The sequence below is a fragment of the Ornithodoros turicata genome, chromosome 10, assembly GCF_037126465.1.
Source record: "Ornithodoros turicata isolate Travis chromosome 10, ASM3712646v1, whole genome shotgun sequence".
In the NCBI taxonomy this organism is placed as follows: Eukaryota; Metazoa; Arthropoda; class Arachnida; order Ixodida; family Argasidae; genus Ornithodoros; species Ornithodoros turicata.
Window position 1 is genome coordinate 20038853 of NC_088210.1, and position 14572 is coordinate 20053424.

The 14572-nt window shown below is 48.5% G+C and overlaps 1 protein-coding gene across 1 annotated transcript in view; it reads left to right on the forward strand.

Annotated features, from left to right (window-relative positions):
• The first annotated feature begins 12838 nt into the window (after positions 1-12838).
• The window catches only part of LOC135369757 (mucin-2-like), a 4835-nt gene continuing 3101 nt past the window's right edge, over positions 12839-14572 (forward strand). Inside the window, exon 1 of the mRNA XM_064603273.1 lies at positions 12839-14561. Coding sequence (XP_064459343.1) covers positions 12839-14561 — 1723 coding nt within the window. The remainder of the gene's footprint in view (positions 14562-14572) is intronic.

The window sequence follows — 14572 nt, forward strand, 5'->3', positions numbered from 1 at the left end:
GAAAAGTCGGTTGACCTAGAGAGTACCAGGATTCCGCAGTTCTGACTTCCGCGATCCCTACCGTTTCGCACTCCGAGAGGTCCCTGCACGAGACCGTCGCAGTTCGTAAGCTTGTAGGGCCCACCTTATAGAAGTGGAAAAGAGAGCGAATGTGGCCTGATAGTAGAACTGTCATTCTAAGCACAATGGTCGTGGTGCTGGCACCACTGAAGATCAAGCCTAGCACTGGTGACCAAGGGTGCCGAAATGGCACATTCGCCGTGAATATTCGCCTTGTGAAGCTCGCGAACAAGAGTTTGCGGTTTTATGCCTCTTGGAGAATACTAATACCACGGAATACGTTTCACTATTCGGACACCGCTTTCAAACAGCTTGTCCTTGCAACGGCTGCAGTTGTACTTCGTCCCCCGTTGTGTAGTCTGCCGGCACGATGGTTACCGTGGCTACCGTGGCTACCGCGTTACCGTGGCCACCTACCGGCAGTGTTGTACGGGTTGCCTGAAGTCACTTAGTAATTTTGTTTTGTAATGTCCTGCTCACTGAGCACTGTGATCTGGAAGATCTAGACCACATCCTTCTTCATTTACCGCACTACCAACCTTTCAGATCCGCAATTTCAGTGTCTCTAAATTAGCTGGACCCTCGCCCTCTCACCATCTCAAAACAGATCGTTTCAGAAAACCTCAGTGCTCCTTCCGCACGCGTTGCATCCTGGGAGATTACTAGAATCAGGAAGGGAGAACTGTCTTTCACGTTTCGTCTTCGCTGACCGTGACTCCCCGTGGACAAGCGGCCGAGAGAGAAGGAACCGAAACAGCTTGGAGATCTTCTCCTCCTTTGTTACCAGCAAGTTCCCACAGTTCAAAGCGGCGATAAAACCCTCTGGGATTTTCTGAAGTCGTCTATTGCGTGGTCCATGCATGGCTCTATCCAGCCCACCAACGCTTTGCCTTCACAGCACTTCTACAGTTTTTTGGACTTCAGTCTCCACTCTGAGGCGACTCATTCCATTTGATCACATTACTGCCAGCGATGGGGTAGAGTATCGCCTCCTGCGATGAAACTTCCCAATCATCATCATTCACGTAAAGCGGACAGTGCAGGGCGCAGAAATCCGAGTCTCTTTTCTGACGACAAGACAAGGACAGTGTGTCGGCTTTATAGATATGCATCAGGGATGAACGTGAACGGGATAGCATGTACAGGCAACCACAGACGGCGTTCAACTAATATTTACTACAAGTGTCCGGACGAGGTCAATGTTCTAAAGATCGAAATTGGGGGGGGGGGGGGGGGCTCGGGCAAGGTGTTCAACGGCCTCTTTCTTCTGACATTTGCTTGACCATGCGGTTTACACAGCGACGTAGTTACGCCAGGTTTTCTCTAAACCACGTCCTACTAGTCATGGCCGTTTGTTAGCGCCGAACTAATCTCTGGGCTACCGAGCAGCACAAACCAGGCAAGGCATATACCATTACCGCCCTCACTTGCCACCGCGTACGTACCTGCTACCTTCCGTCCAGTTCAGCTCGTTTAGCCCCATGCAAACCCACGTCAAGCCTTTGGGTGAAAAAGTTCTACCGATTTGGTGCAAATGTTTTGCGCGTCCTGTCCCAATGAAATACTCCACACATGAACCGGTTCTACCAATGGAACAATTTCTGCATTTTCAGGAAACAACGGCTTTGATCGAGTTCTGCCAATGGAATTTGCCATCCGTTTCTCAATTCCGCCACTTGAGAACTTTCTTCCTTGTCTCGTTTTGGTCTATTTTCACGGCAGCATTGTTTAGGTCAGGTGACGTAGCGTAACGGAAGGATTACGGCATGCGTGCGACAGGATGATACTGGTACGCTTTGTCCTCGAGATAAAATACACACAATGTGTGATGGGTGGTTATCTTTCCGCCAACTCTGTCAATACCTTATTGTTTTTCCTTTCCAATAACAGATGATTACAATCGAGCACAGCGTCTGCAACGTACCCACGTATTGCGTCGTTCACACTTGTGTGGTCAGCCTTCCTGAATATTTTTCCTGCAACCTTTTTCCGAATACGGAATTTAAAAGACAACACCGAGGACAATTGTTCAAATTAACGCGCTGCTGTTTATACGCATTCACTTTCCCGGTTGTTAGTTTGATGCGAACTTGGCGGGAAGACTGGGGGGCGTGTCTTAAGCCGCCTCAGCGGGCAGAGGACGCAGAAGGCCGTACTCTCGACACTCCACTCGGGCAACCGGTTTTTAATGCGTCAGCATTAGGAGTGTTAAAGTGGAAAAAGATGTATGTATGTGTGTATGTGTGTGCGTGAGAGAGAGAGAGAGAGATGGTGAAGCCTCACCGAGGCAGAGGTATCGGTGGAGATGTAAAGGGGAGATATGAGGGTAAATGTAAATGAAAAGGTAAATGATATGCAATTCAAGTAGTTGAAGGTAATTAAGAGTAAGAGGTAAGAGTAATTACAGGTAATTGGAGGTAATTAAAGCAAGGAAGCTGAGTTTAAAGGTGATATATATACATATATGTAATTAATAGAAAGATTAAATGAAATTCAAGATTACTTCAGGTAACCTGCGGTTTCCTTCGTAATTAAAGGGTAATTGAGGTCAATTAAATGGACCTACATATAGTAATTGAAAGTGTCGAACAGGAAGTCAAGTATAGCCCCTGGGTGGACAACCAGAAGTCAGGTTAGACCGGAAGTGCACAACCGGAAGTCGGGTTTAGATCGGAAATGAATACCCGGAAGTCAAGTATAGACTGGAAAAGGCGCTTAACGCTGACGTATTTCTTTCGCATTTACCGCTAAATCGCGAATGAATTTTTTTGTGCTTCGAAGATGGCTCGAAACGCCCTCCACAGCTGTCATCGAGTACTATGTGGTAGAGCCAGTGTTCCCTTGAGTCCGAATGGCTCCTTAATTGGCTGAGTGCTTCACCCCTCCACTCACTGGAGTCGAGGATTGAGTAAGAATACGACAGTTAGACACGTGCCACTCCTTTTCTGGAGCGCGGAGCTATTGATGAACTCTCATACTCCAGCTTTCAGGTCGGAGTGCGCCGCTCTGGCTCCATGACGTATGGAGACATGGGAGGCCGGAAAACCAATGAGCCGCCTTGGAACATTCGTCGGGGCGCGTATCACGCTTGTGACTCTGAAAGACCGTGTAGACTGAAAAACCGTTTAGACCGAAAAACCGCTTAGACCGAAAGACCGTTTAGTATAGAGGGACGAGTACGAAGGGTGTGACGCTGGTGTGAAGGACAGAGTACACCGAGCGCGTTGGGTAGAGCCGCTACTTAAATCGCCCGTTGACTTCGGCGAAGAACGTAAAGTCCTGGGTGTTGTGTACTGACTGCACTGACTGTTGTGTACAGTGCACGTTAAAAAAAAAGCTTTCGTTGGGCAAAATGTATCCATAGACAGAGCACTGTGGCATCGCTCGTAATCGCAGTTGTCTCGCGAGGTCAAGAGTGGGCCAGACTGCGTAAAGAAGCCACCGGGTACACAATTACGTATAGTTAAAAATAACGCGGCACAAAACAAGTGCCTATCATATGTTATCGTCACGAGGTGCAGCAACGTTCAGCACAAGTCAGGGACATCTCTGCAGCATACCAAAACATTATCTCTCGTGTCACATGAATACGACACCGAAAACTCGCTACTTGACCGCTTGCATATCTAATCGTCAAAGTAACCGGTCACCGTGGGGTATTGTGTTCCAGGACAAATGCGAATCGTATAAAATAGGGAGAGGAACATGTAGCCAAGTAGATCGGACCAGGTGTTTGATGCAGCAATCATGAACGCGACTACTCTCAAGGTTGTAGCTCTGCTTGTGATCGTGCTGGTGTGCGCCAGGTAATGTATTCTTTGTTTTCTAGACGGAAGGCAAACCCAAACTCTAAAGCAAACGGTAGCCTTTAATAAGTATGTTTGTGCAGCATGTTCGAAAGCGTCGATGCTGGAGTGCGTCGGGTAGGACATGGACACAGAGTTGGACACGGAGTTGGACACGGAGTTGGACACAGAGTTGGACACAGAGTTGGACACAGAGTTGGACACCGAGTGGGCCACTGGAGAGGAGGTTACGGCTACGGTGGCTATTACGATGACTACTACGGACGCTGCTACGGACATGTAAGTAACGCCTTACACATTTTGTAGATTGTATTGGCATCAAAGTGGAAGACCAACCACGGGGGCTGCCTCTCTATAACGCCTCAAATGAACTTAGACTAATACAACCTGACTACCAGCCCTCTGCCGGAACTCGCATCTCATCAGAGGTTGATGTTATGAGTGATTGATTGATTTCATGCGGTATTATGGCACCGACATGATCGACAGTGATAGGCAACATACATGTGTGGGAAAGCGTTAGCGAGCGGATATAGTGACGACTTCGTTATTCAGAATGAAACTTTCACGGTTGTATGTCTTAGTACCCGTGAATATAGTTTTGGCTAAGTTTCGGAATCGCCCCGGCTGTAAGAGACCGTCCCTTTAAAGGACGCAGAGCGTGTCCTGTTTCAAGGTGAATGGCTGTTCTGCTGATGTAGTGCCGTACTCTAGTCCCAGGCCCAGCTTTTGCTGCTGTTGACATTGACAATGAACTGCCTTCTCTCGCTTGAAGCTAAATAATTACCGCCTGGTCGCTGTTCCACCAATGTTCAACTGTTGCTCAGCTTCTGATCACAAGATGCCTTCATGGTTATAGACTTACTTGCGGCGTCAGTTAGAAGAGCAACGGCATATTCGCGGCTAAGGTTTCGACAGCTAAGAGGTGTGGCGTGGATACATTTCCATGTTTCTCAGCAAGCGACACTGCGGAACACGAGAGAGATGTACCTCCCAAGAGCTTCTCACCTGCTAGAGTCGTGGCCTCTGACCAAGTTTTCGAATCCCCCGGAGCCCAAACGCCCACTCAATGTCGATTCGCGATGGAGTCGAGTGGGGTGTCGGTTCCTACATTTTGTCTGCTGCAACTTCTTAATCTTTCGATGTCCTATCTGAAAAATGTTTTCCCGCTAATCTTTTACAGTGCCATCGCGACAGGGACTGCTCACATCGCTGCCGCTGCAGCAGATTGGGACGCTGCGTGTGAAGGGCCGTTTGGGGTTCCATTTCATCTAGCATGATGTGATCCGAAGGAAGCGACAAAAAAGAAAAAGAAAATACATAGGAAACGCCTTACGTAATCCTTGACATTACATTATGAAAAGTTTTGTTAGTGTAGCGTTGTTAATAGAACGAGTACTGTAGCTTCCGAATCGGCAGTAAGCAAATAAATGTGTGACTCCCACTCTTTGCTTCAATTCATCTCACCGTGACAGAGTTCAAGCCACATCAGCCATCTTGGGTACGCTTGCGATAGGTCTGCGCTGTTTTGCAGCGGAACCCCTAGGATGACCACATACCTGGTCTTCTGAAGGAAAGCTCTGTACCTCCCATTGTTGCTTATTAACTTACGCTGGAGCAGCTCAGCTCAGCTTCATCTCAACAACTCCCTGTGTCCACCAATGGATCAGTGCCTCAAGGCGGATCAACGGGAGCCTTTTACATCCCACATAAAAACCTTGAAGTGGCGCAGAAACTTCCCTACGAAACGTCCGAGTCGGAGCTCTTCGCCATACTGACCGCATTGAACCACATGGCGGGTTCAGCGTCTGGAGCGTAGACTGTGTTCACGGACAGTAAGGCTGAGCTATAGGTTCAACATATAACAACATACAACCAATAGCAACATACAACCAACTTCTATCCTCGGATCAGCGCAGACGCCTTAGCACGTCGCGCACACGGGGACATCCCCTTCACTAATATTGTTCACTACTACTTTCGGCCTCAGCATGTCGATTACAGATACGCCGAATCCGCCACAGCGGCACACGGCAGTTTCAAGAGGGCGCTGTCCTACTAAACGGTCATCTCCGGTCCATCCACCCGTCGATGGATTTCATTGCCACACACCACTGCTCGCGTCGAGAAGTGTCCGTTCTCCACCGACCATGACTTTATGTCGCCAGGACTCCTCTGCGTCTCTATAAAATGAGTTTTCTCCACTCGCCCAAATGCCCGACTTGCGCTGTTGAAGCTGATATTTCACATCTTCTCCTCGACTGCCGCAGATTCGGCACCCATTGAGTCACGCTCAGGCGACGTCTACTCGAGCTGCGGTGCACAGACCTTTCTCTGGCCACTCTGCTCGGCCCAGTACGACATCCGACGCAGCGATCTGTGACCAAAGCGGTTTCAAGGTTCTTCTGCGATACAGGTCTCATGCACAGCCTGTGAACTCAAGTTTTGTCATCTCATTCGTCAGTGCCTCACCATCACCTCTCACCCTCATAGCATTACCCTCATCTTTTTCTTTAAATCTTATTTGCCTTAATTTATCTCTTCCTTCTTTCACCTTTTGTTAGTTTATCCTCTACTGTCTAATTCTCTTCTTTTTTCTTTTTTGCGGAATAGCAAGCCGACATACCGTCTGACCTTTCCCCCTTTTTTCTTTGTTCTAATTAGTATATCCCCCATTGGATGCGAGGGGATGATAGTAGCGGCCCGACAAGATCCATGTGAATGTTGTACTAGTGCATGTTCGGAGCAACGAACGTCACGAAAAGTGTCAGTGTATTTGTGACCCCCTCGACCATGGGCACGCTATGCAGGACAGCCAACATCTTTGGGATCATGTCCAGCAATGCACGTTAATGTGCATGCTGAGCCAGAGGATACTGTGCGACACTGCGACCGCGCAGTAGCACACGAGCTGCTTAGTTCTATCAGCGCTGCCCAGGAGTAAGGGCCCGTATTGAAAAGCTTCCCAGTCATGGAGGAAGGAAAGAGAGGAGGAGGAGAAGGAAAGAGGTGGAGCCTTATTGCTCTGAGAAGTGAAGCGGAAGGGGCCACTACAGTGACATCACCGCTCGCCTTCCGGTTTCGGTTACATACATCTCTATGGGAGCACCCAACGCATAGTTTCGGAATACTTGGAGAGGCGTGGCCATAGCGTGCCGAAGTGGCCCCCAAAGTGGCGTATGGAAAGCGACCTCATTGGGCTATTCAGGTAACGTGACCCCCGCGTGACTCCAAAGAAGCTACAGATCACCTCCTATCCTCACGTCATTTGCCCCACGCTTCTCTCTTCTGTCGAAGAGCCGTTGGGGCGCCTCCTTTTCTTCTTTCCTCCATGTTCCCAGCGCATCCGACACGTTCCATCACCGTCGATCAGGACTCATGCGGATGGGATACCATTTCATCTACGTTCGGTGACCATTCGAAGAGCGGGTAATAAAGGGGACCGCTGAAGACTCAGGAAACAGGCGGGTGCTGCACGGCGGCTAGCTGGGACTGATGGAGGTTCTGTAGCCGACTGGCACATTGCAAGCTCTGCAGAAAGAGGTCAGTAAACCAGATGACAGAGGACCCGTTATTCTGGAGGCGGACGCGTATTGCGCTGCTGAGAGGAGACCGTCGTTCCGTACTTCGACGCCTCGTGACTCCCCTGGCTTCCCGCCAATGGATCGCTGACATTCTCCTCCCAGCAATGCTGAGCAGAGTCGATCCAGCGCTCGCTTCCGCAGGCTTTCCGCATGCCTCGACATACCTCTCGTCAAGATGCCGCATTCGTTTATTGAACACGCCTCGATGTGGCTCTTACAGAGCAGTGGCGTTACAGCTTGAGACAAGTTGACCCCCCCCCCCCCCAATGCTGTCACTACGGTGCTGTGGAAGATCTAGAGCACATTCTCCTCCATTGCCCGCGCTACCAACCTTCCCGAACCATTCTCTCCGGATCCCTTAACGACCTGAACTCTCGCCCCCCTCCTCTCTCTCTCTGTCTCTCTCGCACACACACACACAATTGCTTGGTCCCTGGCCACATTCAGCCCACCAACGCTCTACCCTCAAAGCTCTCTTGACCTTTCTGGATCCCTATTGTGAAGGCGCTCATTATTTCATTCCCCGCATCACCACCAGCAATGGGGGTAGAGTATCGACCATGGTGATGAAACTCTCCATTCATAATCTCACAATAAAGTTGTTGTTGTTGTTATTCCGGCCATACACAGACAGTCCTGACTGACTTTGTCACCGAATCTCTAGTGCGATGCTGTGATTCCCTTCTTCCTTTCTCACGATGACCGCCACAACACCTGTATCAACTTTCACCGTTCATTCAAGGTTCATCCCACCTCGTCAACGATATGCACCGCTCCTCGTGGCATTATGACGCCCATAGCTGATCTGGGGTGTACAGTGTTTTCTTTGGCGACATTATACCACCCCATATATAACATCCCCCACTGTGGAGCGTGACCAGAGAACTTACGAACAACCTCTGTGCACGTGAACCACCTGAGTGAACCTGCGATAAACCACAAATGATATTTTCTTTTGTCCCATGCTCTTAACGCTCGTTTTCACCCTTCTCTTCCTTTCATTCTTTCCATTTTCTCCTCGTTCCTTTCAAGCGAAATAACACGTCGACCTGACGTCTGACTAACCTTTCCCTTTTTGTCATTTTTTTTTATTCCGTGTTATCACCGCGAAGCAACTGCGGCTGTGAGCGGCGTACACATGTGGACAGATGGAAAGAGGACAGCAGTGGGCACATTTCCACGACGCGAGCTCTGACGTTTGCGCAGTCCGCGGATCGATCCCGGGGATCCGTCCAACTGTGTGAGTCTACTTTGGCTAAGATAATCACCTTCCATGTCGCGACTAGAGGACCTAGTCCTACAGGACCTCGAGGACCTCGAGGACCCAGTCCTGGACCTATAGGACAAGGAACTGACCTATAGCTTCGAATCCAGGCGCCGGCTGTGCTGCTTGGGTATGTTTTCATCAGACCTCTATGGGGCAAATGTCGGCGCAGTTCCCCGCGAAGTCGGCCCAGGACGCACCATCTCACCCCTTCGGGCAACATGCCGTCGCACCGGCATGCAAGACCAGCTCAGTAACAACAGGCCAGAAATCAATCCATCTCATAGCGTCGACAGTCGTAACACTGCCCGCACAAGTTAGGCCAACAACGGTAAGCCGTGTGCGTCATCACCACATTTCCGGGTATATGCTTTCTGAGTATTAGTGACGTCAATGCATTTTTTGTCGAACGAAACCTATGAAAAGTCTTCTGGATAACTACTCAGGAACTCAACTATGACCTTATAGGCGTCGGTATCGTCTGCGCACCATGCGATACAGCTGTATTCCGCACTTCATATCAAACAAAAGGCCAAAGTTACCGCGATATGCCATCAACCAGAGTGTATTCCTCCAGACGACATATCCGTGACAGGTAAAACCGTCATCTGTCTTAGTCAAAGGAACACAATTTTTTTGCGCAAGTTCGGCATTTTCTTGGCCCGTGGTTCTCGCTGCTTGCCGCTAGACTATCTTGCAGTTGTATCGGAAGCGTATTGTGCACAGTGAGAGGAAGAATAGTAATGGCAAGCCTTTGACGCTTGCCGGTGCGAGAGAAAGGTATGTCGATGCTCTTCGGACAACCTGCTGTAGCTGTCATCTTGGCTATAGCGTGTTACTGGTGAGTCTGGATATTTTGTGCCGCTTCCTTCGTCCTTCAACTACGTAACGCGCGGAAAAGAGATAAAAATGATCTTATCACATTAGTCACGTGTACGACCATACAGATGAAAGTTAACTTCTCGGTCGTGACGAACAGTAACCAGACCAGCACAACATGTTGGCCCAATGTTGAACAAAATATTGGCAATGTCGGAAGGATATTTGTCCAAAAATGAATGAATATTGGGCCATTATTGCCAATATTGGTCCAACATTGGGCGAACATATTGTGCTGCTTGGGAACAGGGCAGCGGCGAGCGGTAGGGTTGACAGACAGAAAAATGAACGGACAGACAGACACTGCTTCAGAGAGACGTAACTTAAGAACAACCCTTGAACAAGTGAACCACATGAGTGACCCAACGACAAACCAGGAGTGAGACCTTCTCTTTTCCATTCTCCTTTTATGCAAGTTCACTCTTCTGTTCCTTCTGTTTCTTTCCCCTCATTCCTTTTTCATTGGAAATAGAAAGTTGGCCTTGTGTCTCAGTGACCTTCCCCTTTTTCTTATTCTTGTCCTTTCAATCAATAAACATATATTCTCCACCCCCATACCTGGTTGAGGCGAGAAGAAACCATGGCTCTTAACAGCAATGGGTGCTGAATGTGTGGTTCAAAGACAATATTTCTCAAGGCGTGTCGAACACTACAGCACTGCGGCACCAGCTGTGCTTTCTGGATGTGTTTCCAGGCTTTTCTTCGGACGTTCTTATGACATTACTCCCTACGTAGAAATAGTAAGGCCAATGTAGGCGAAGTTGGCCCAAGCAGCACGATCCCCCACCCACCCACGATGCCCTCATCATTACCACGATTCCTACTAAATGCACTAAGATATGAAACGACTTTGCACTTTCTTTCGCAACAAGGAACCTAAAGGGAACAGCGTGGCTTGTCCTTAAAACAAGGCTTATATCTGGGCGGTTTGGTGATACATTCTAAAATCGTTAAAACCCCAGTGCAAGGGAAGACACTAAAAGACAAACAACGAGACAGCGCACGTACATCGGAGTGCTGGGGAAGACACCAAAGGGCAAACACGTGTTTGTCCTTTAGCGTCTTCCACTGCACTAGGGTTTGAACAATTTTAGATTTTTTTTTTTGAATGAACACATAATGAACTTGAACCGCAGGTATAAAGGGTATTTCTTGTATTCGACACGTATTTTCTTTTATAAGAAAAGCTGTGGGAGCGGAGCTGATGGTATCTTCGCAGGCGGGTTATGCAGCCAAACGAAGATCCTGCAGGACAGTGTATACAACAACTGGACGACTAATTATAGCTACAAGTCATTAATTAACTTACTAAATAGATGTTTATGGTGAGAGATAGCTGAATTTGAGCCAGTCATTACTCAAATCCATCGTTCTTATTAAACACTCTGAGAAGGCAACGTACCCTGAGATATAAATTGCCAAATTTCGCTATAGACGACACTCCGTTCACAAACACGTGACGTCACGAGAAGACTAGTTCGAGGTTATATTTTGCTGTGGTGGGCAAGAAGCGGGAAAAACGCGTCGGCTGATAGGCTGACAAACCTGATAGTGCCCACCAGCATGCTTTGCGCGGAGGCGTGACGTAATCAATGACGTAGGGGCGCAGATCGTCCATACAAATGAGCCGAAAAGACAACTACACGCTTTTCGAGCGCAGAAACGACGCGACCTTTGCCTTACCAGGGTCGGACAGCGGTCTATCTGGCCAACAGATTAGCGCCTACTCTAATCAGCTCCATCGCTCCAAAGCATGTGGCCCTCTCACGTGGATTACCTGTTGCTCTCTCTGCGCGCCTAGCTGTGGTTTTGGTTCATTTGCGTAGCGGCATTTGCCAATTTATACCTCAAGGTAGGTTCGCTTCTCAGGGTGATCGATAAGGACCATACATTTTAATAACGATAGGCTGCAATTCTCCTATCATGCATATAAAAAAAAGAAAACTAATTGCTAAGAAAATTAACGAATATGAGCTATAATTAGTTGTCCAATAGTTACATACTCTGCCCTAATCTATCGCATCCTTCTTTCGCCGTTTGTTACTTTACCCTTTATTTCCTAATTATTTTCCTTTCTTTTTTATTTATCTTATTCTTCTTTCATTTATTTTCTTTCTTTGCGGAATAGCAAGCCGGACGCCCCGTTTGGCTGACCTTTCCCCCGTTTTTCCCTTTCGTCTAATAAATATATCCCCCCCCCCAAAGCACGTCCGCCTGGCCGCATAACCCGCTTGCCAAGATGGATGATGATGATGATGACGATGATGATGATGGTAGGCGAAATAATATAGAGCTGTGAGTCCGCTCACCGCGGGACAAGACAACTTCAGACCTAGTAGAAAAAAAAGGGAAAAAGAAAACGTCCAAAAATACGAGAGCTCCGCTATTCTCTTAACGAAGATGAAGAGTGAGCGCTGTCCCCCTGACGATGAATCGCAGGCCATTCGCCCAACACTTTCACGACGTCAAAGGGTCGGCTATCGAGACGTACGGTCCAGGGATCTCCGAAGTTGCAAACGGGCAGTGTGAAATCGCGCGTGGGACCCGACGAATGCTGTGGGCACCTATCTCGAACAGAAATGCGTTGGCCAATGGCACATTGAGTTCAAGTCTGTGAAACAAAGTTTCGAGCCGCCGGGACATCCGCGGAGCGACTCGGTAAGACAGGTTCGGGTCGATTCTGCGCAGCAGCGACGTCGGCTCTGCGGAACTCGCACACTGACTCCGAACTGAACCACGCTGGATGACGCACAACATACGTTTTGCACCCTCACAGTGAAATATACCTTTTGCGCGGGATGGCGTTGGTATGTATCCCGTGCTTCTCTACCAGCAGCAGTACTCCCAGCAATGCCCATGTGACCGGGGATCCACTGGAGCTCGATTTTGAGCCCTTTTGCGACAGCGGCACTGTACCATAAGATGATGTCGTACACTATGACCACCAGACCAGAGGTGCTAAGATGGCATCAGCGTTGCTCCCCTAGCTTTTTATTAAACAATGTGTGTTGATACAAAAAAAAAAAAACACGCCCTGTATAATATATCTGCGCAGAAGTTGCTATTTGAACTGAAAACGAACGGAAGACGAAATCTTATCATTTCCTTTCACGACCAGTGTCGAATAACTACAGGGATATGCTTGCGACTTACACAGGTCAGCAGACATAACTGCAGCGGATTTACACAAAAGTCAAACGCAAGATGGCGAAACGAACACCAGGTCGTATATTTCGGCCGATAAAATGAGAGAGCGGACTCGACAAGAATCACCAGGAGCCAACTCAACGAGCAGCAGCATGCACTTACGATATCCGACAGATCTAAACAGTGATGAGGATGACGGTTCGGAACTCCAAGAGAAACATTTCTCGGCGCCAGGAGGTGAAACTGAACAATATCGTCAAGGTGGAGATCGCCGGCATCGTCATAAAGAAAAGGACAACAAGGAACACAAGCACAGGACCAAGCATCACAAGGAAGAGAAGAGGCACAAGAAAAAAAAGAAAATAGTAAAAAGTGACAACAACAACACAGGGTTCGAAAGCATATCAATTATTGAGACGGATGAAGATATTAGCGAGGAATCAGAAGAATCAGATGAGGATACTGAGGATATCAGTTTTGAAGACAGCAGTGAGGAGAACGACGATAAAATCTCAGAAAATGAATCAACAAAAGATGCAACCGATATAGATGAATGTACTTATGCCACAGATAAGTACACAGAGGAAAGTCAAGCAACAGGGACAGGTTCTTCCACGGCAGTCCCCTCTGTATCAACAAAAGCACAGAAAGAAGGAGGTCGCGAAACAACAACTACAGCTCCTCACACGAAGGGAACTCCAACAAACAAAACGACAGGACAAGAACCTCAAACACCCACACTGAAGGCACCCGGGAAGGAAGAGGGAACCACACCTCCAACACTTCCACCACACGTAGCAGAGGAAAGTCAAGCAACAGGGACAGGTTCTTCCACGGCAGTCCCCTCTGTATCAACAAAAGCACAGAAAGAAGGAGGTCGCGAAACAACAACTACAGCTCCTCACACGAAGGGAACTCCAACAAACAAAACGACAGGACAAGAACCTCAAACACCCACACTGAAGGCACCCGGGAAGGAAGAGGGAACCACACCTCCAACACTTCCACCACACGTAGCAGAGGAAAGTCAAGCAACAGGGACAGGTTCTTCCACGGCAGTCCCCTCTCTATCAACAAAAGCACAGAAAGAAGGAGGTCGCGAAACAACAACTACAGCTCCTCACACGAAGGGAACTCCAACAAACAAAACGACAGGACAAGAACCTCAAACACCCACACTGAAGGCACCCGGGAAGGAAGAGGGAACCACACCTCCAACACTTCCACCACACGTAGCAGAGGAAAGTCAAGCAACAGGGACAGGTTCTTCCACGGCAGTCCCCTCTCTATCAACAAAAGCACAGAAAGAAGGAGGTCGCGAAACAACAACTACAGCTCCTCACACGAAGGGAACTCCAACAAACAAAACGACAGGACAAGAACCTCAAACACCCACACTGAAGGCACCCGGGAAGGAAGAGGGAACCACACCTCCAACACTTCCACCACACGTAGCAGAGGAAAGTCAAGCAACAGGGACAGGTTCTTCCACGGCAGTCCCCTCTCTATCAACAAAAGCACAGAAAGAAGGAGGTCGCGAAACAACAACTACAGCTCCTCACACGAAGGGAACTCCAACAAACAAAACGACAGGACAAGAACCTCAAACACCCACACTGAAGGCACCCGGGAAGGAAGAGGGAACCACACCTCCAACACTTCCACCACACGTAGCAGAGGAAAGTCAAGCAACAGGGACAGGTTCTTCCACGGCAGTCCCCTCTCTATCAACAAAAGCACAGAAAGAAGGAGGTCGCGAAACAACAACTACAGCTCCTCACACGAAGGGAACTCCAACAAACAAAACGACAGGACAAGAACCTCAAACACCC